A 22,367-nucleotide genomic window follows, 5' to 3' on the forward strand; every position below is an offset into this window, starting at 1 on the left:
AACCATGCAGACCTACTTAGAACTTCCCCGGAAATGTACAGCTTATTTGGGTTTTCTGTTTGTTTCTTGCTTGTTTTTGTCTGTTTCTTATCCCCGTGGTTCTAAGTTACAGATTTCTTCCCTCCCTTTTTAGGACTTAAATTATTTCAGATATGTCACTCTCATACAGAGTTGTTGAAAATGGATGAAGGTATTTTTAAAATTTTTTTAAAGATTTATTTTTTAATTTATTTGAAAGAGTTACAGAGAGAGGTAGAAATAAAGAGAGAGGTCTTCCATCTGCTGGTTCCCCCTCCAAATGGCCACAATGGCCAGAGCTGAGCTGATCCAAAGCCAGGAGCTCCTTCTCCCACATGGGTGTCGAGGCCCAAGGACTTGGACTATCCTCCACTGCTTTCCCAGGCACATTAGCAGGGAGCTGGATCAAAAGTGGAGCAGCCAGGACTTGAACTGGCGCCCATATGGGATGTCGGCACCACAGGCTAGGCCTTTAACTCGCTGTGCCACAGCGCCTGCCCCTGAAAATGAATAAAGATATTTCAAAGCAAAGACATCTAGAGAAGTTATGGATGGTGAAGGATGTCCTTGTCTTCCTCAATGAGCTTCTTTGAAGGCATTCAGAGATGCTGGACTTTGTACTGCAGGTGGTCCTTTGCCTTCCCTGTATATCGGAATTCCCTGAGGAATTCTTACAAACTGCAGCGTTGCCTTGACATTTGTTTTTCTGGGTTCCTTAGAGGAAGCCATTGCACCTGGGGATCACCGGACACTGCTCCCTCCTTGCTGGGTGCTGAGCCCCAGATATCTGGAATTCACCGGAGCAGAGCTTGGATGAGCCACCAGTGGCTGTTTGTCTAATACCTGCTTCCGTTCCAGGCACTTTGCTGTGTACTAGGAAGCTGACAGCAAAGACGGCAGGCAAAGAGCAGCCCTCGTAGTCAGGCTCACTTTCTAGTGAAGAACGGAAGGAGAGTATTGGCCTGTTAGCATGTGGGTCGGATGGAGTGTGCACCTGTGTTCTCGGGAATGTTGGTCCAGGTGCATGTCATCATTATTTGGTATTCTTTTACTGTTTCTTAAGCTGTTCTTCAGCTATGTAACAACCTTTCATCAGCCTGTAAAACGCTTCAGGTGTGAGGAGAAGGGGGGCTTAGCCCTATGGAAAAGTAATGATTTCTCAGGAGGTGGTGGTCATAGTCCTTAGATTTCCCATACAGGAAGTGCCTTGTCATCATCTTTTTGTTAGATCGGGCAGAGCAGACGTTAAGGACAGCACTCACATTTTTTGAGCAAGTCTATAGCAGTGAGCATTGCATGCAGGGCTTCTTATCCATCTGGGTACTCCTAGTTTGTGAAAACAGACGGCTTTTCCAAGTCCCAGAGGGAGGGGCCTCAACACAGACAGAAGTCACACCAGGAACCCACAAAATACCCATCATGCACTGCTCTGACGTGGCCCTGGCAGGTGCCCACCGTGACAGGCCGCAGCTCTCCAGGGAGGAAGGTGTGTTCTCCCCGGCTTGCCGAGCATGGCAGCCGCCCACAGAGGCTCTGGAGCAGATGTCCCCCTTGGTAGGCGCTCCTGGAAATGCAGAGTTTGGCAGCCAAGAGTCAGAAAGGAGGAAGTCAAGGAACATTATGCAGGGAGAGCCAAGGATGCGAGCTGATGAGAAAGCCACCTGGCCTCGCCCACGCCTGCAGCCAGCCACCGGCCATTCCTCCATGGGTGAACTCAGGCCCAGCAAAATGAAGGTCACACGTTGGTTAGTGGCAGAGCCAGGACTTGAACCCAACAATCTCCATGCTTAGTCTAGTGCTTCCCTTCTATCCACAGAGAAAACAGCTTCTCCGTGCCCAGAAGGACCCCTCTCCATAATGAAGCTCAGTGTTTTTCTTGCTAAAAATATTTATTTATTTGTTTATTGGAAAGGCAGTGTGACAGAAAGGAGGGAGGGAGAGAGAGAGGGAATCTTCCATTTACTGATTCACTCCCAAATGGACGCAAAGGCCAGGGCTGGGCCAGGCCAAAGCCAGGAGCCTGGAACTTCGCCTGGGTCTCCCGTGTTGGTGTCAGGGGCCCATGCACTTGGGCTATCATCCGTTGCCTTCCCAGGTACATTAGCAGGGAGCTGGATCAGAAGCAGAGCAGCTGGGACTCAGACTGGTGCTCTGCTATGGTGTGCTGGTGTCACAACTGTGGCTTAACCCACTGTGCCACAACACCAGTCCTTTAATATTTTTTTTGATCTGAATAATTGCACCATTGATTCTGGAAAGTTTGCTACTGATTTCTCTCCCTGCAGCATAATGCAGTTTTGGGTGCACATCCAAGACAAGAGGATTTGAAATCATCGGTAAGAGGTGTGACCGTTTTCAGTCTTGTATTCCAAAGAGGAGTCAGTGTGATAAGACAGCTGCATTAAAGATGAAATTGAAATGGGCCTCTGGTTCCGGTCCAGAGGAGGAGTAACATTCGTTCCGGAAGCATGAGCAAAGGAGGAAAGTGTTTTAATAGGGGATTTGAGGTTGGCTCAGTTTTGGTGACGGTCCTAACTCTATTAAGCACCCACGGCACGCTTGGTGTTACTCTGAATGAACTGATCATAAGCGATGTGAGTTCTTGGTTCAGGATGCTGATGAGGTACTGTGGGGAGCCAGAAATAAAGACGGCAAACACCGCTCTGCCTCAGTGTGGTTTTCCCCCCAGACAGAACACAAATGGTACTGCTGCCAAGAGGACCCTTGGTCCTGAAAAGATCTCTGGCCAAAATATCTTCCTCTTTTCTTATGCTGATAAGCTGGACTGAGCCACTGGGGAGGGGGAAGAGTCCCCTCCTTTAAGTCAAGGAAGAGCTATTTTTTAAGGTTTATTTATTTTTATTTGAAAGGCATAACAACAGAGGGGAGAGAGAGAGAGAGAAATCTTCTCTCCTGTGGCTTACTTCCCAAATGTCCACAGTAGCTGGGGCTGGGCCAGGCTGAAGCCACGAAACCAGAACTGAATCCGGTTGTCCCATGTGGTTGGTTGGGACCTTCCAGGATACATTTGCAGGAAGCTGGACCATAGGCGGGATAGCGGGGACTGGGCTGGCCCTCTGAGACGGGATGCATGTGTCCCAAGTGGCGGCTTAACCTGCCGCACCACAACACCTGCCCTACCCACAAAGAATCGTGCTGCTCTGCCCCAGGACCTTAGTCTTCAGTATCACCTGTGCCTTGGAAACAGAGACACCACCCCCTCTCCAGCCCCAAACAGTTCCCCAGGCCCCCGAAATGCCTCCAGCCAAAAATCTCTAAAGCAAGTATCTGTGGTCAAATGCCCAGTCTGTCTGCAGGGGGCAGTGTGCTGAGCACAGCAACATGATCAGCCCAACTCTGTGTCTGCCTCCTAGAAGCTGCGGCCTTCAGATGAGACAGTGCCGGCGCAGACTGCCTTGTGCTGTCCACCGTGGCAGGGCCTGAGATAACGTGATCTAATGTGAGAGCTTGCCAGTCAAGTTGCAATCGTCCCCCTATCCATGGGGCTATGTAGCCAGGACCCCCAGTGGATGCCTGAAACTATGGATAGTACTAAACCCCTCACAGGGGGAGGTTAGCAACAATAGCTAATGATAAAATAGAGCGATCATAACCATATACTGTAAGAAAAGTTCTGAGTTGTTTATCTCTGGAGTTTTCCATTAAATGTTTTCAGACCACAGTCAACCACAGGCAGCTGAAACTGCAGAGAACAGAGCCACAGACAAGGCAGGGCTACCGTAAACCCACCAGAAAAACAGGTCCGTGTGCCTGAGTGTAGATAGATGTGTACTGGCGATTCTGTGAGCATGCGCACATGCTTCATATTGCATAGACAATTTCAGGACATAAATATGGAGAAATGCAAGTCTGGATGGATCTCTGAAAAATGCATTTGTTTTTTCCATTATATCCACCGTGTGTGTGTGTGTGTGTGTGCATACATAGTTTAATAAGGAGAACACAGTACTTTCATAATTTTAAAGGGGGAGGGGAAGGTGGTATTTCAATAATGATAGGAATAAACATCACAGCATCATCTCCTCTTTGAAGGGCAGACACTGGGTTGCTGGGTTGTCAGCTCTGCAGACTGAAGCCCACCTGGAAGCCAGGATGTGACAGGCACAGAGGAGAGTCCAGGACCCTTTTCTGTAGAAATTCTGCCCGAGGCTTCCTGAGTCCACCTGGTGTTCACACCAGGAGCCAGACAGAGGCCTCCTGCTGTTGCTGTGTCTGATTCTAGGAGGCCTGTGCTTCAGTGACTTCCGGGATGTGCACAGACGTCTGGGTCACGGCTTCTGTTTCCGTTTGCCTGTAAATCTGGGTCCTGAACCCAGGTAAGTGTATGTGTAGTACCCTAACCCATGAACCCCCAATATGCCACCTTTGCATATGGAATCTTTGCAATTGGAGGGTAAACAAAGATTTCCTAGTTTAGATATTAAAGGTGTTGGGCTATAAAAGATGAAATTGGCAAATAGAACTTAGTAAAAATTAAATACTTGTGCTTATCGAAGGATCCAATTAAGAAACTAAATGAATAAGCCATGGACTGAGAAAAAAATTTCATCTTACCAAGGGCCTTGTATTCAGACTTTTTAAAGAAACTTCGTGGCCAAATAGTAAGTAGAACAATACAGTTTCAATATGGGCAAAGGACTTGAACAGACTTTTCACGTGAGACAGACATCTCTTTAGCAATTCCCTGTAAAGTTAAATCAGCAGTTACCCAGAGAAACAGAAACTTGTTCACCAGAGAATGGTACACAAATTCATGGCAGTTTTTTTATAAGACCCCAAACTGTAGGTGAATGGATGAACAAATCATGGTATATGCATTCATTCAGTGAAACACTACTCATCAATGGCAACAGAAAACGAAGTATTGATGCCACATCTGGATTGGAGACCAGAAAGCAAATCAGCCATTGCCCAGGGCAAAGGCGACAAGAAACACTGGGGTGGTCTGTGCCGTGGTTGTGTTCTTTATCTTGATTATGGTGGTATAAATTCGTCAGAACTCACTTAACATGGGTGTGTTTTATTCTACATAAATCACCCCGCTAATAACATTGATGTTTTTAAAAACATTTATTTATTTGAAAGACAGAATGACAGAGTGAGGGAGAGATAGAGCTCTTGCATCTGCTGGTTCACTCTGCAAATGACTGTGACCTCCAGGGCTCAACCAGGCCAAAGCCAGGAGCCAGGAACTCCATCCTGGTCTCCCGTGTGGGTGGCTGGATCAGAAGTGGAGGTGCTGGGACTTGAACCGGCATTCTGCTATGTATGCTATGTAGCCTGCTGCACCACAACACCCACCCCTATAATTGATTTTTAAAAGGATGCCACCTCTGTATCTCCAGGGAAAGGCTGGCAGAGTAGGGGCCCATGTCCGTAAGCGCATAACTACGAGTCACACTTTCTCATTCTGTTTGCAGTTCTTGGGTCTGCCTTTTTTTTTTTTTTTTTTTTTTTTTCTTTTTTTCTTGCCAAGAGGGGAAAAGCCCCATCCCTTGATACCTTGTCTTCCATTCCATTCCACCCCCGGGCTGCTCATTCAGGAACGGCTCCTTTCAAGAATGGGCACGGGCTGGGGGGTGCACTGTGGTTGAGATCATGGGACCACTGGGTATGCACCCATCACTGAGTGCATCACGGTGTTTCTGTGCGCGGGCATCAGGTGTGGCAGATCTGGTTAGAAGGGAAGACGCGCCTGGTTTATTATGTATCTGGCTTGGTCCAGCATGGGCTGGACATCGTGGGGGGAACGCTGTGTGCTCCGAAGCCCCCCCACACTGCATCTTGGGGCTGTCCTGCTGAAATCCTGCATTCGTGTGAGTGTTGCTGGTTCTCTCCCTCCGCCTTTTTCTTCCCTTGTATCTGTGGCCCTCAGACCCCTCTTGAGATCCAATGGGTTTTTAAAGAATCTGGAACTACTTTCTTTCATTTTCTGGCAAAAAAGGAAAAGACTCCTGACTTCTCCTGGGCTTCCTCCTACTCCAGGGAACCTCCTGGTCACTCCTCACCGAAGTCACGGAGAGAGGCGGGGCTGTCTAGCCAGCCCGGTGCAGGGTCACCTGTAGCATTCGCATTAAGATGGCAAGCAACCTTTACTGGAGAGAAAAAACAGCTTGTTTTCTTGGCTTCTCCCTGAGAAGGGAAACACTCTTGTCTGGAAGGAGCACTGGGAGGGGGCAGCCTCTAAGTCCCCCACAGCACCTGGCAGGAACAGCCTGTCTTCCACTGCTTGTGGGTGCCTGCCGTGCACTGAGTCCTGCCCCCTACTGGGCAGAGCCAGGGTGCACGGAGAGAGAGAAGCCTAGAGCGGAGCCTGCAGGTTGCCAGTTCACCATGCGACTAGTATATAATATCTTCTGGTGTCAGTGGGGAGCGACGCCTATTGCAGGAATTTCACCCCAGGAGTTGCCAAATAAGTCAATTTACCTGTTTCTCCTACAATGCACTTATTAAAATAAACTCTTATTCCATTGTGGAGTGTAATAACAGGTCTCCTGCAGGCAAAACACAGAAAAACGGCAGGCGGAGAGAAGTTCCTTTAGCACTTTGTAGAATGTGTTGTGGTGGTGACTTCGTCGTCTCGAGCCAGCACCGTCCCCAATCATTCATTGTGGACCACCACGTCACCTAACTCCCTTGGAATGAAGCTGCACATGTAGAGTATGAAGCATGCACTTTTTTAAACAGTTTTTAAAAATAGTAATTTTTTCCCATAATACCCCGAAGAAAGTGCCATGGAGCCATTAGTAGTAAATTGAATTCTTGGGTGTATAATTTGTATAGAACCTGAGAAGTGGGAGCCGCACCCCCTAACCCCCCATCGTTGGTTGTTGGGCTTAGCGGATGCTCTGCACGGGCAGGCGTTTTCATGTCGACTTCAATTGCACACTTGGTTTATTTGGACAGGGCACAGGCGGCAGCCTCTGTCATGCGGCATCACCGAGCTATTAGCGAATTTCGCCCCAGGGCAGCTGGGCCGCTGTGCTGGGGCAGATGTTCTTTTCAGCCTATTCAGTGACCATTCCTGGGGGTTGTTTACTGTTGCCATGGTGACCTTCATTTCCATAGAGCAGAGCTGCTGTTTCTCAGAAGAAAATGAATTTAGTTATAAAAGGATAATATTTTTCTCTGTCTCTGTGTAACCTGCCATCTGTCAACCGGTGGATCAGTAAGGATTCAGAAACCATTTAAGAATTAATAGCAATGAAGTGATGAGTATTTTTTTTTATTTGGCCCTTAAGAAAACCAATAATAGATATGCAAGCAAACACTGTGCCCTGAACACCAGAACTTTAATTTTTTCTTTATATTTCAAGTGGTTTTCTTTTTTAAATGCCTTTGCCACCTCCATCACTGCTGTGCACGCACACAGCCTCATAAAATACACTGGACGTTCTGCTGACAAATGGAAATGACCGAATGTCTGGCTTGTATCTCACGAGATGCAGGTGTGTTTAATGCTTTCTCTCGACGCTGTGAGCGCTCCCCATGTCATTAAAAATTCCTGCGGCTGAACTGTTGTCACTGGGTCTCCCACGCCACCCCAGGATTTACACTGTAGGGGTGCATAGATCAGCAACTTCGGAACATACAGTGCAAATTATGAAACCCAATGAGAAGAGACCAAGCTCCTCTGCTCAAAAACTTAATAAACGTGCTCTTTAATCCTCACTCTGGAATACCTTTTCTCCTACTCACATCCAAATGGGGAGAAAGTCACTTTTGGGATAGCCCGTGTAGTTCCTGGAATTCTTTTCTTCTCTGTCACATTCATAAACTGTAACTGGCAGGGGACATACACACACGCGTGCGCACACACACACACCAGCCCCGTTGTAAATAATGTTATTTATTGGTTGATTTTTCCAGATCCTGACATTGATGCTGCCAGTGCCATGATGCTTTTGAATACTTCCCCTGAGATACAAGCAGGTTGTGAGTAGATATTTCTATAGCCTACAGCACCATAGACTGTGAACTTAACCTTCTCATTGATATAACAGGCCCTAGGAAGAACTCATGCTAAAGTAGTCCTGCCCTCGTAGCATCACTTTAAACCCTACATGAGTACATGATCACATGCGTATGCGTGTTGCCTTTCCCCATGCATATGTATGAATGAATGCCTAGGTATGCTTCCCAGATGAGAAAGCTGTGCTAATGTCAGGACTGAAGACTTGGGGCAGGAGAAGCAGACCCTAGAGTGAGTGCCAGGGAGAGAGTGTCTTTCTCCCGCAGGAATTGTTTCTGTGAGTTTGTCGTCTCTGCTGGCAGAGGTTACATGAGGCCAGCGTAGCCAGGATGGAGATGAGCAGAACCCATTTTTAGAAAAGCCCTTCCCTTCTGGGACCTCATTAAAACCAGGCTGCCATTTTAGAGAGGGAAGTCTTGCCTGCCTGAGCTTGGCGGAGCCTTGAAGTAGAGCCGTGATCTCTCCTGACGTCTCCACCCAGCCTCCCATGCAATGCAGGACTGGTGTCGCCGAGCTGGGCTCTTGTCTTCACCTGCTCTCAACCTTTGAGCAGAGACACCTCTTGTTCCTTGGGCTTCTCTTCCGTCCATCGCCTAAAGCTTTTTCCCATCTCCAGCACTAGCCTGTGATTTTAGAGCAGTTCCCTCCCCAGGGATTAAAAAAACAATGACCGTCCACGCAGGTATCTGTCCCTCCTCCCAGCCGCACTTCTGCCCACACCCCACACCTGGCCAGGACCCTCTTAGACATATAAAAGGTGCATCAGGATCTGCTCTCAGCTCGTTGGAGGTTGTTGCTGCGTTTCAGCCTGTTTGTGATGAAAGACCCCGTGAGTAGGTGGTAACAGGGAGCCGCAGGCCCCGCCATGACTCTGCCGAGAGCTGACACCTCCCTATTTCATTCCTGTGTCTGGACTTGGAGCTCCGATTGGTTCACAGTTCTCTGTGTGCCACATGGCCACCGGACCAAAGGGAAGTCCCCCCCGTGGTTCCCCACAGGACTGTAACTCCCTGCAGGTGCCATGTTGCACTGGTGGGAAGAACCAGACCTTCCTCCGTCGCCCTGTACTTGTCCCAGCTTTCCTGATAGCTGTAGGGAATTCGACTCAATCTTTATTTCCTCCTTTTTTTAAAACCCCCAGGAGGTGTAGCCGAGCATCCTCAGGGTGACTGATCCCTTGCCTGGCACAGCCGTTGCCCGCTCCTAACAATGCAGAAGTCTCATTCTCTCTTTGCTCAACTCAGATTGGCAGCTGTTGAAGTGTTGGGTGGCCCACAGCAGACACTGCTGATAAGTGGATGTGTACTTGGTAAAGACCTGTCGCTAGAGTTAACCTGGAAGGTAACCCCCCACCTTCTTTTTTAAGATTATTATGTTTGAAAGACGAAGTTAAAGAGAGAGAGAGGGAGAGCTTCCATCCACTGATTCACTCCCCCAAATGGCCACAATGGCCAAGGCTGGGCCAGGTGGAAGCCAGGAACCAGGAGCTTCATCTGGGTTTCCCACATGGGTGGCAGGGGCCTGAGTACTCAGGCCATCTTCTGCTATTTTCCCAGGTGCGTTAGCAGGGAGCTGGATCAGCCAGGACTTGAACTGGTGCTCATATGGGATGCTGGTGTTGCAGGTAGTAGCTTAACCCGCTGTACCACAACAATGACCCCCTAAGAAGTTGCCTTGTACGTGATGTTGTGAGTTTCAGATGGCATTGCAGAAAAGAACGGAACAGACTGTCCTCAAGCTGCAGGCTGAAATGGTTTCTAAAATCACGTTGTATGACCCTCGATCGTGGAAATGTACTGATTTCCTCAGAGCCGAGCAGGGTGCCGTCACCTTCCTTAGCCCCTAGCCACTGTACACAGTGATCCTTAGCTCAAAAAATACTTCTGATGAACTGGCTGCTGGGGTTAAGAACGGAAAATGAAGATCCTGGCAAAGCCAAGGGGAGTGACCGATCACGCACAGATCCCACAGCTTCCTTACCGGCCGCATTGTTGCTGGATGCTTGGCCACGAGTAGAAAAGGGAAAGGTTTCCCCTGTTTGGTTGACAGGTTGCTTGGGTTGATGTTCTCATGGCTAGCCGAACTCAACTCTATCTCGTAACATTCAAGTTGTAAATGATTCTTTTTCTAGATATCTGTAAGTCCTGTTGACATTGAAATGCTGGACTTGAGTTTTGAAAGCTCATGTTAGGACTTTTTTAGAGAGTCAATGCCACAGTGTGAGAAGTCCAGCCAGAGCCTTCTTGAATGCCCCAGGCCAGAGGGGACTCCACGACCCTGGAAGAAAAGAACCAGATGTCCCCAGTGGTCACAGGAGCAGGAGCTGCAGAGCAGTCAGTGTCAAGGGATGGGAGATGAAGAAACCACCTTTGCACTGTCCCATGTGACCTCCAGCCCTTGTGCAGTGCCCCCTGGAGGTCAAGTGCGAGCATAGTCAACAGGCAGATTGTAAGGCCCCTTAACACTGGGAAGGAATGAAAATGCATTGAGCGTCTGCTCTGTGCACTTGGCCCATCCTTGACCTACTCAGAAACACAGCCGCCGGTATCTGTCTCCAGTAGCCAGTCCCTGCTTTCAGCTAACTCTTGGTTCTCCCTCCATCTCACATTGTGTATCTCTGGCTTTGGGATTTGAGGCAGTACCTCCTTGCCTTCTTAAGGGAGAAGTGTTACAGACCTAAAATGGAGCCACCATCCCTTGCCCTGCTAGCATTGTCCAAGACCTGGAAAAGGTGAAAGGTGATTCCTGGGCAAAAGTGTTTAAAGGCCTCAGTCAGCCAGCTACAGCAATGGTGTAGGTAGTGTTTGTGTGTGTGTGTCCTGGTGTGGAGACATACAGGCCTTCTGCAGGTGCGGGGGTCCTGTTGCTGCCCACACCTGCTGAGCATGGCTTCCGAGTGCAACACATTGTCCTGCCTGCTGGCTGTCTTCTCCTAGGGCTGGTGGTGTGGCCAGGCTGTTTGTAGAGCCGCCTCATATGGGACTATTAACAGCCCCAAGTGTTCACTTCCTGGGCTGCCGGATACCTGGTTTGAGGGCCGGCTACCAACCTAGTCCCAGCTGTCGGAGGCTGGCCTGATGGCTTGAAAGCCTTTTCCTTTGTAGCCACTCTGCTTCAGGTCACCAGATGGGCACCACTGGGGCCTGTTCCTCACTTCCTTCTCTTATTCATTGCCGGCAGAGTTAGCTCAGGACTGAGACGCTGGCCACAGGCCTGGGCGTGAGGCTGACTATGTCAAAAACTGGTGAGGGGCAGGCATAAGATGCTTCTTGGGACATCTACATCCCATATCGGAGTGCCTGCATTCAGGTCCTGGCTCCACTTCTGACTCCAGCTTCCTGCCAGCGTGCACCCTGGGAGGCAGCTGGTGATGACTCAAGTACTTGGGTCCCTGCCACCCACATGGGACACCTGGATTGAGGTCTCAGCTCCTGGCTTCAGCCCCGCCCATACCCAGCTGTTAGGGGGCATTTGGAGAGTGAATCAGCAACTGAGGAATCTCTTTGCCCCCCCCCCCCCACACACACACACATAAATAAATGTTTTTGATCTGTGCTGGCCTCTTGAGGGCTCCGTGTGACCCCAGAGGAGCCTTGTGTACCCTGCATTGCTAGGACCGCAGTCATTCTGGTCAGTACTTCACTTTCTTTTTTTCTTATTCTTTCTTTTTTTTTTTTTTTTTAAGATTTATTTATTGAAAGGCAGAATTACAAAGAGGCAGAGAGAGAGAGGTCTTCCATCCACTGGTTCACTTCCCAAATGGCTGCAATGGCCAGAGCTGAGCTGTTCTGAAGCCAGGAGCCAGAAGCTTCTTCCATGTCTCCCACATGGGTGCAGGGGCCCAAGTACCTGGGCCATCCTCTGCTGCCTTCCTAGGCCATAGCAGAGAGCTGGATCAGAAGTGGAGCAGCCAGGACTCGAACCAGTGCCCATATGGGATGCCGGCACTGCAGGCAGCAGCTTTACCCACTACCCCACAGCCCCGGTCCCCATGCTTCACTTTCAACAAGGCAGCAGCGTGCTCATGGTACAAACCTCAGGCCACGACGTTTGGTCCCCCCAGCAACTCGCACAGTGCAGGTGACATTAGCCTTTTCAGACTTGGCCAGTTTGCAGTGGGGGGAACATTCTACAAAAGCTATCAGGTCTCCCCAGTCCATGGGATGCTGCTTCCAAAACAGTCCACACAAGACCTGGCCAGTGCATTGTCTCCTGAATTCACCTCTGGTCAATCATCCAGCCACCCCACCCTCCCAAAAAGAGTGACCATGTAGCTTAGCGTCAGCTTCTGGGATCCCCTTAAGCACCTGCTTTGCAGGGCCCCTTTGACAAGCCCTGTGAGTCATCTTGAACCCCCGTGGAGGAACTGTTGTGAAGTCAGGAGAAGCCGGATCACCATTACTCATCTTCAAAGGCTTATGTAATCCCTGGTTGGAACATTCCCAGAGACAGCTCTCAATAATAAACAAAACAACACAGTGGAAGGAAGGGGCGGAGGAGGCGTTCCACACCCTCCCTGGAACTGGGCTATGTGAGAATCAGACGCAGCAGGCACGGCAGAAGAAAGGCAACCAGGAAACGGGCCGTGTGCGCCCATGCCAGCCCCCTCCCCTGTCTGCTTCCAAGGAAGCAGGTGGAAAGGCTGACTTTAGGAAGGGGAAGGATTATCGGAATCACCTGCTGCTCAGCTTATGGCCTCGGAGAGAATTAGCCAGGGCTGCCCTCCAAAGGCAGCCGTAGGAGCTCAGAGGTTAATTTTAGAAGTTGAAACATCAAGGAAGCTAAGCTGGAGAGGGAAGCTGGGGAAATGCTGAGGGACGAGTAGTGGGCAGGGAAGTTTGTCTTATGCCTTGGACTCTTTAAGGTTCCCAAGATGGCGTTATCACATGAGATCACAGCGTGTACTGTGCGCCAGTGAGCGGCGCTGCTTCATTTGGCTCTGGTGTTAGTGTGAGTGTTGCTTTCTTTTTAGTTCAAATCAGAAAGTTTGGAGCTTCCAATTTCAGAGAACAGGGCTGGCATCTTATCCGAGCAAGATCCCAGCAACCCAAGACTCAGATGGCTGCCTTCTCTCTTATAGAAGAAGCATAGTTAGCGCGTGTCACAGAGCAGGATGGTGCTGGCGGCCTGCGCCTCTCCCGGTGAGAGCCGCACGTCCACGCTGGAAGTTGATTTGGAGTGTGCATTTTCCTCTTCTCTCAGTGCCCTGGGTGGAGCCTGGGTGCATTTCAGTGCCGTGGGTCAGGTGGATTAGTCTTGATGCACTTGGAGGGAAATAGAACAAAAGGGAGGGAAACACTGGGTGTGCTGATGCTGGCAGAGCTGTAGAATGACTCCCGTTCCTGCCAAGCCCCGCGATCCCCAAAGCAGTGCATCACGGACCTGGCGCGCCTTTCTCCGGCATGGCCACTCCACACTAGCTGTGCTGCGTTTCCCTGACCTGGGGGCGGGGACAGAAAGGAGGGAAGATGGGGGACCAGCCAAGCATCCCAGCTGGCTTCTGGCAGCCAGTGAGCGAACAGCAGCACACCCACCATCGCCTGGGCAGATGCGCTGCCAGGGGCGAGGGCTGAGAAGTGCTGGCGTTGGCAGAGCGGCCTCCGTGGCAGCTCTTTTGAGCCAGTTTACAGCCAGAAGCCTGGCGAGGGTCGGGAAGTAGATCAGGGAAGCGTGGTAATGCTGCAGATAGCTTTGTCCGCGAGGCCGTCTTTGAAATGAAGAAAGTTCATTCACCGGAAGGATGCTTTAGTGGGTGAACGCAGAGTTAGCATAACGGACTGAGAAAACGCTCCCTGGTCCTGACCCCGGTGAGCCTGGTGCCTTGGGGATAATTAAGAAAGAGGGGCGACGTGGGACGGTGGCGGGAGGAGGAAGGGGAAAACGACGACGATGGGCCAGCGCTGACCTAAGAGGCCTCTATTCAGTCTGCACAGCAGTCCCATGAAGTCTGCTTACGCCTGCTTTCCCAGTGCGGCACAGAGAGGCCAAGGCACTCGCCCAAGGCCACAGAGCCAGTGCTGGGTCTGAACTTGGAGTGGAGGCCCCGTCGCTCAGGGCCTCCTTAGTCTTCTCCAGGCTTTCAGGGAGACAAGGAGCACGCAGAGCCCCTGGCCTCCCGCCGTTGCTTAGAGACGACAGGTTTGCTTCCCTGTCTGCCTTCTGCTGGCCAGTCCCTGGTGCCCACAGGTTCTGGGCCTTTGAGGCCTGGGGCCCTGGCCTCAGGGATGCTCTTCCTCTTCCGCTGGCCGATGACCCAGCGCCCAGGCCAGTGCTCAGCAGAACGAGTACTCCCTGACTCCCGCTTCTCCCCTCCCATTCCAGGCTCCCTCGTCTCTGTCCGGCTGGAGATGTTAGGGATGTTTCCTCCGCAGGGTGACACTCACATAACGGGCACGAGGGGAACAGCCGCACCGTCACTGCTGCTCTTGCAGCCAGCTTGGCCCCAGGAAGACAGCTGAGCTCCTCTGGGTTTAGTTTCATTCTCTGCTTGCGGGTTTTCGGCTCATCTGAAATGGAGAAACGCAGCCGCCTTGGCTTCCTGTGTAGATGGCGGTCGGGTCGAGATGATGATGATGATGACCTTGATGACAAATCTTCTGACTGTCAGTTCCTTTACTAACTCAGTTCCATCTCCAGATACCCTGCGAGAGGAATATGTTTTGCCCTCATCTTACTCAGGGGTTTAAGGAGCTTGCGTAGGGTGACAGTCAGTGATTGACAGCGATGGCGCAGAGACCCAGGTTGGTCGGACCCCAGAGTCACACGTTCAGCCCCTGTACTGTAGGCCACTTCCTTCCTTCCTTTATACTTTTCCCAATACCCAAGGTACGAAGTCCAAATGCATATCATTCTGGCTAGGATGACACACTGGAGAAAAACACCGTTTTGTTCCTTATAATTTTTTTTTTTAGTCACTTCATGTCTTTGCAAGTGCTTCCTCTGCCTCTGTATTCCAACGTAGATGGCACTTCCTACAGGAAGCCTTCCCAGGTGCCCCTTGGTTTGGATTAAGTGTCTTCATATTTCATGCACATAGGCCCCCTCCCCAGCAGTTTCCATAGAATATTTCCACTGCCTTGGTTAAGTCTCCCTTGCTTCACCGTAGTTATTCAGTGTCCCGATCACCTAGTACATGGGCAGGTACTTGGTAAAAATTTCAGTAGGTTAACTGATATAATCGGCATATAGAACTGTGATTATTATTACCGACAAGGATTATAGCTGTGTATGTCTTTACTGTGTCGGTTATCTATCATCGTGGTCCATTACATCAAATTCATGTGCTGCTCTACATGGGCTCCCTAGCGACAGATAGGTCAGAAATAGAGGAACCTGAGGTCATCTGTCATGGCTAGGTGAGCACCGTCCAGCAAAATAACCGACACCCTCTGCCGTGATCCCCAAGACAGGCAAACGAGAAATACAGACAGACGGGAGCACCTGTCTGCAGACTCCCTGCTGTGGGCCTTTGGGCTGTGTCTAGCCCTAGGATGGTTGGTACTTTCCTCTGCTGTTTTCTTCTCGAAATTTCATCTTTCTCTTACATTTGCTTATATTTGGGTCTGTGGTGCACTTGTACTTTTTGAATGAGGTGTGAGGTAAGGGTCCAGGTGGATCTCTGGGTGTTCAGGGGTTCTGCGTTCCCTCTGGGCTTTGTCTTGGTACCTTCACCAAAAATCAGCTGATCACACGTCAGGGACTGCTGGCTCCGTTTCATTCCATGGGTCTCAATGCCCAACACCAATACCATCCTGCCGTGGGATTTCTAACTTTATAGGAAGTCTTGAAATCAGATCATATAAATTAGTAAATATAAGTTTTAGATATTCTTCTAGAGAGTCTGTTGGGCAAAATATGACAGTTAGCTGCAGCCCGCGTTGTGAGAGCCCCAAGCGTTTAAGATGCTTGCGAAGTCTCCTGCCTTACAGTTGGATCTGTTATCTGAAGTCCAGAGTGGTTAGGGTTCCTGATGTGGCCCTGGCTCTGGAACATGGGACTGCGCTAGGAGTGCTGACTTGGACAAGAGTTTAAATTGTATCTCCCTTCCCATGTTTTTTACCAAAAGTCCTCCACAAACTCAATGGAAAAAAGTATTAACAATGCCCAAAGAATCAACAGTTTATAAAGTGATATCTTTTATTTGTTGAGCTCCTTATTTAGTGGACCCAGTAAGTCTTTGACTATAATGTAAATTGAAAAAGTTATCTTAAAAAATAATAAATATTTAAAACAATAAAATTATATGATATTCAAGAGCAGGCATTCACTGTCCATGAAGGCCTTTTGATTAAAGGTTTGGAATAATACAAGAATGTATTCTTAGAGACCTAAAAAATATATAACTTTTTTTTTAAGATTTATTTGTTTGTTTATTTGGAAGAGTTAGAGAGGGAGACCTTGCAGTGGTCTTTGCCAAAGCAGTCTGTCCACCCTGCTCTGTACAACACTTTGGGGGCCGCCTTGGGCACAGCCAGGGCTCTTGGGGTTACTGGAGTTGTGGCAGCAGAGGGCGTCTTAGAAGGACACTATCCCCAAAGGGAAAAGGACATTCAAGTCCTTGTCCAAGGTCACACAGGAGAGGCGAAGATTAAAACCCCTCAGTGCTCTTGCGTGGTGCTGCCTGCCTGCTGTGTAGACATACAGAGGGATGTAGCAGGAGGGGAGCGACTGGCTTGACTGGCTTGACTCGGATGAAATTGCTGTTTGGGAGGTGATGGGATTCCTCAGACAAAGAGCAGTTCGAAGCCTCAGGGGATGGGTGTGCTTGGGGGAGGGAGTGGGAGCTCTCAGGAGCTTTGCTCGAGGGGAGCGGAGCTCTGTGGGAATCCGTGCCCTCGGCAGGGCCAGTTTCCCAGGCAGCCCAGGTCATGGTGAGGAGGAGCCACAGTGGGAGTGCGTGGCGCCGAAGCAGCTGGCAAAATCAACTTTGCTGGCATTTTTGGCTTTATATTTTTTCTCCTGTGGATTTAGGACAAAAAGGTGTTCTCAGCATGACCAGAAAAGCATAAGGAAATTGCTTGTGTTTGGTCACTTGCTATCCTACTGTGTGAGTGTTTCTGAAATGTCCTTGGGATCCAGGCGAGGAGAAAAGGTTATGTTCAACAAATTCAAGCAAATAACTTTTGAAACTCACTTTGTACAATTTCCTCCCCTCCACTTTGTAGCCTAGGCATCAGTAACTCGGTTGTGAGCTCTTGGTCTGACTTGGCCAGCCAAGTTATCTTTGTGTCCTGCCTGCTTAGCTCGGTTTCTGTCTCTCTCTGTCCTGCGTGAGTGTGAGTGTCGGTGTGTACGTGTTTCTCTCTCCTATTATCGGCCCTTCTCTCGTGTATCCAGGGTTTCTGCCTCGGAGCCGGAGTCTGCACAATTGAATCCATGTGTGGTGTCTCTCTCCCTTTTTGCTTTTACAGTTCCCCCAGGAGTGATACAGAATGGAGCGCGGGTTCTGAGCCGAGGGCTGTTTCCTGGCGTCCGGCCACTGCCAATCACTCCCATTGGAATGACAGCCGCCATGAGGTAAGGCGAGGCAGGAGCCCGCTGGCCAGAGCCGCCCACCCGAGTGGGAAGGCCTCGCTCTGTCCACGGGCCTCTTCAGCGGTGGAGAGGACCAGTCTCTAACTGGGGCAGATAATGACCCAGGTTTGAGTATAAAGACCATTAACGTAATACCCCGACCTGGAACACCCAGTCCAAATGCCAGCCTTCCCTTCTCAGGCCATCAAATGATCAGTTATCCTGGCTTCTTTGAAAATGAGGGGATGGGGCTGCGTTGAGTGGAGCGTCTGTGTTCTAAGGAAGCCGTGTGAGGGGGCAGCAGGACCTGGCGGGTGGGCTGTAAGGTTCTCGCAGGTCCCGCTCTCGCCCTGAGCCCCCTGACTGCGACTCTGGGTTGGTGTCTGGCCTCGCTGGACCCCAGTTCCCTCCTCCTGTGCCTCCGAGGAGAGCTTGCAGGGAAAACCAAATGCAGGCATCACGAGGGTACAGGGCCTTTGGTAAGCGGTCTATAAATAGCGGTGGCATCACTCCCCTGCTCTGCGGAATCAGGTCATTGCCAAACCACAGCAGCTCTTCCTCGGGAAGTGTCTTTCCTCCGTCCTCACCCCCACCGCCTGCCCCAGGGCAGGGTCAGCCCTCATCTGCTCTACGCCCCCCAACCCCACCTCCTCACCCACGTTGGGGCTTCCTCCCAGGTCCCCTCCCAGCCACCAGCCACCACCAGGCCGGGTTCCACAGATGTGTGTCTGGGTCGATCTGCAGAGCACCTGCCATGGGCTCTTAGCACACTGACCTGATGCCCCTCCCCTAGCCACTTCTTCCCCTCGAGTTTGCTCCGCAGGCCTGTCTAGCATCAGACCATTTTATTCACGTGGTTCCCTCTGGATTGACTTGCCCCACCCCCCACATGCAAGACAGCACGCCTGTCTAGACCCATCACACGCGCGGTCCCTGGGTGTCCTCTGCCCCTGAGCCAGCCTCAGATGCATTTCCCTCTCTTTTGGACCCACCGGCCTGCTGCAGCTGTGGTGGCCCTTTGATGAGCAACCCTGTCTGGCTGTCATTCCTTTGTGTGTCCCTTTCTGTCCTCAGTGATGTGCTTGGAGATGGAGGCTGGGCTCACTCAGCTGGCGAGGGTCTCATCCCCCATGGCCCAGTGCAGGGTGTCGGGTGGGGGGCTTCACTGTCTCACTGAGCTGTCTGCCTGTCCCTGCCTTCAGCCCAGTGCACCAGGAGGCCATTTTGCTTTCATGGCCTATCACATCCCAGAGGAAGCAGGCCCACAAAGTCTGTTTTGCTGGGTCTGGGCGAGACACAAGGTCGCCCTCCCTTGTGTGAATCAACCACGCAGAAACCCTCCCTGAGCCTGGCTCTTGGGTCTCTTGCAGAAAACCAAATGACTTCTGCCACAGTAGACATCTTAGCTAGTCTTCCAAGCAGACCTTGCAGCCTGGGGTGTGACAAGGAGGGCCACTGGTAGGAGTTAGAATGGTAATGAGTTATAAAATGATGTATCACTTGTACTGACCAGGGATGCTTCATCAACGACCTGGGAAGGGTCGTTGGTGGTGCTGGTGGTGTTTGGACTTCTCTGGTGCCATCCCGCTTACTCTTAGATCACTACTTGCATTCGTGAGTCACTTCTCCCATGAGGCCGGGGTACCCACGCCCTCGCCTCCCCTTGTGAGACAGGCATTTTCTGTCTTCATTCTTTCCTCACCTCTGTCCTTGTCACCTCCTAGCTGTCTTCTTTGGTTGAGAAGACTTCTTGACCATAGACTATTTTCACTGGGCTCAACAGTGTATTTCCACAGCAGATTCTCAATAGAGACTTCAGGTTTTCCCTGTCTTTGTATTCTTTGAGTGCCTTTAAGGGTAGCTCTCTCCTTGGGTCCAGCCACTCCTTAGGGAAGAACCAGGCAGACACCAGCTTGGCCTTCAGCAGTACATTATCACAAATTTCACAGACTAGTACTCGCTGGAGGCATTATAAGATTTATTTATTTATTAGAAAAGGTGACAAAAAGAGAAGGAGAGACAGAGAGAGATCTTCCGTACACTGGTTTACTCTCCAGGTGGCTGCAATGACCAGGGCTGGGTCAGGCCAAAGCCAGGAGCCAGGAGCTTCATCTGGTCTCCCACATGGATGCAGGGGCCCAAACACTTGGGCCGTCCTCTACTGCTTTTCCCAGGCCATTAGCAGGGAGCTGATGTTAAGCAGGTAGGAAGTTATTAGCCTGTACCCAAAAGGAGCAAGAGGGCTTCAGGTGTCATGGAGGGAGCAGTGGCAGGGAGCAGCCACCGTGCGTAGAGCCAAGGAGACAAAGGGAGAGGTTGAAATGCTTGCCCAGGGAGCTCTGCAGAGGGGTGGGATCCAGATCCTGACTGCAGAGGAGACTCCTGCTATAAGGGACATGGCTCCGCGCGTGCGGGTACAGCTGCAGCCTGGATTCAGCAGCTACTACAGCAACGCCCTTTGGTGGGGACGCGTTACTAGGGCACCACGGTAACGAGAAGCACACAGGCAGAAGAGGGTCTCCCAGTCTCTCCATTAGGAGAGCCTCACCCACAGCCAGGTGGTGAAGCAAAGTGTGGCTTGCACCGTCCAGCCCCAGCCCCAGCCTCTGACAGGGTATAGAAGGGTGGATCTGAGGTTGAGTGACAGTAGCTTGCTCAGTGTCTGCACCCAACCCTGTAGCCATCACGTCAGTTCTAAGGGGAATTAGGGGAGAAAAGCTGTGAGCTCTGCACTTGTTGCTGAGGTTGTCCTTGCGAGATGCGCTCAGGAAGTGAACATAAACACAGCCACGTGGCATTTACAGTCTGCATAAAACCCATGAAAAGGGGGGAGAAACAGTGTTTTCACTTAAAAAAAAAAAAGTTTAATTGAGCCACGTGTCCGGTGAACTCATTCAGCTGAGGGCAAAAGGGAAGCAGGGGACTAGAACCACACTTAACACCGAGTGCCAGAGGATGTGGCGGTACCCAGGCATGCCTGTGGGTGTTCAAATGTGCACGGGGATTGCTGCCCCAGCCTGTTTAACTGAGGACAGCGAGGGAGTCATTAGCACCCACTAAAAACCAATTTCCTCCTCTCCTTTGTGTGCCGGGTTTTCTGTGTGAGTCTAAGTGACTTTTCCTTAAGTGAAAATATTTGTCTTTCAGGGGTATTTTTTTCCCCCTCCACTGAGTGGCAAAGGCCATGTTTGTTTGTCTTAACTCTGAAACTGTTATTGACATAGATGAAGTGTTACTTTTATTAGCTGATCATTACACAGCTTGTGTTTGCCGGGTTCCTTTGCATATAATTATGATGTGAAATCTCCTTGTAAGAGTATCTGTCAATAGTGTAATTGACTTGACCATGTTGACTTTTTACTCAATAACCCCAGAGATTGGCCCATCCTTAAGACGTTGGAAACCTGCTTATTTGAAATGGGTCTGGGCACTGAGTCTTCAAGCCACATCACCCTCACAATCATTGCACCCCTGTCTTAAAGCTTGATTTCTGTGTGTTGTGCTGCTTTTCCCCATGAAATCCCTTAGAGGGATCCCGTGGAATGGAACAGACAGTGAGAGCCCTGGGAGAGTGATTTCTGGTCTGCCCCATGTTTTTGAAGTTCCTAGGTCGTGACCATAGCAGCTCACCTGGATCTGGGCCACCTAGATGTTAAGTTTTGGGGATCCTTTTCACACACACATACCCCAGTGTGGTCCCTTGACTTGCAAAGAGGAATCAAATGGCCAGGGTTTGCCTGAGGATTGGGAGAGCATGGGTGGAAGGTGAGCCTTTCCTGTAGCAATAGAACCCACACATTTTACATCTGCAACTCAGGAACCAAGCTCCCTGCACACGGACTTCTCACGGGGAAGCCTGGGCTGTTAGGATGAACACACAGCTGTGTGCCGGGCACATGGGAAGACTCACAGGTGTTTGATAGATGATCAATGTGGAAGGGATGGGCATGTGGCTTGGTGGTTAGGTTGCTGCTTGGAACACCCACATCCCACATTGGAGTGTGTGAGTTCGGGTCCCAGCTACTCCGCTTTCCTGTCACCCTGGGAGGCAGCAGTTGTGATGGCTCCAGTAGCTGAGTCTCTGCCCCTACTTGGGAGACCCAGGTTGAATTCTGGGCTTCGAGGCTTCCACCTGGCCCAACCAGGTCACTCCCCAGTAGGCATTTGGGGAGTGAACCAATGGATGGAAGATCTCCTTCTCTCTGCCTTCCAAATGAAATAAATAAATAAATTTTAAGACAGTGATAATTGGAGAGTTCTCCCAGCCTGCTATCCTCGGACCTCCTCGGGTCCCCTCCCTGGGCACTTGAAGCTGAGTCCCAAACCTCAGACGAGGCTCGGCTTGAACTTCTGCCACCTTCAGCACCAGGCACATTTGTGGCAAAGCCATTTGCTTTGAGAAGTGATGACCAACAGCCTGGACCACGAGTCTAGACCACAGATTGTTATAAGACTGTAAGAAAATTCCTTTTTATCGCCATCTAAAGCTGACTGTTTTTATTTGTCTTTCCAAGGACCTCAAGTGAAAGCTGCAGTTCCCACGTGGTCCTATAGCAATACAGGTTCTTTGATTTGTTTTGTTTTTTTTTTTTTTTTAAGGTATATTTTATTTATTTGAATGAAAGAGAGGGAGGGAGAGAGAGAGAGAGAGAGAGAGAGAGAACACTATCTTCCATCCTCTGGTTCATTTCCCAAATGACTGCAATGGCCAGAGATGAGCTGAAGCCAGGAGCCAGAAGTGGAGCAACCGGACTCGAACCCTCACCCATATGGGATACCGGTGCTGCAGGCCAGGGCAGTTAAAGCTGGGCCACAGCACCCACCCCCAACGCACTGGTTCTTA

At 50.4% G+C, this 22,367-nt stretch overlaps 1 protein-coding gene across 7 annotated transcripts in view; it reads left to right on the plus strand.

Annotated features, from left to right (window-relative positions):
- FOXN3 (forkhead box N3) overlaps positions 1–22,367 on the plus strand; it is a 445,254-nt gene that overhangs the window by 404,063 nt on the left and 18,824 nt on the right. For 5 of the 7 annotated variants that reach the window (XM_062181136.1, XM_062181137.1, XM_062181140.1 and 2 more), the window contains 2 exons: positions 7,909–7,974; positions 17,422–17,527. In XM_062181136.1, coding sequence (XP_062037120.1) covers positions 7,909–7,974; positions 17,422–17,527 — 172 coding nt within the window. The remainder of the gene's footprint in view (positions 1–7,908; positions 7,975–17,421; positions 17,528–22,367) is intronic. The other 2 variants (XM_062181141.1, XM_062181142.1) reach the window with 2 other exon arrangements.

The sequence above is a fragment of the Lepus europaeus genome, chromosome 22 (genome assembly GCF_033115175.1).
Source record: "Lepus europaeus isolate LE1 chromosome 22, mLepTim1.pri, whole genome shotgun sequence".
In the NCBI taxonomy this organism is placed as follows: Eukaryota; Metazoa; Chordata; class Mammalia; order Lagomorpha; family Leporidae; genus Lepus; species Lepus europaeus.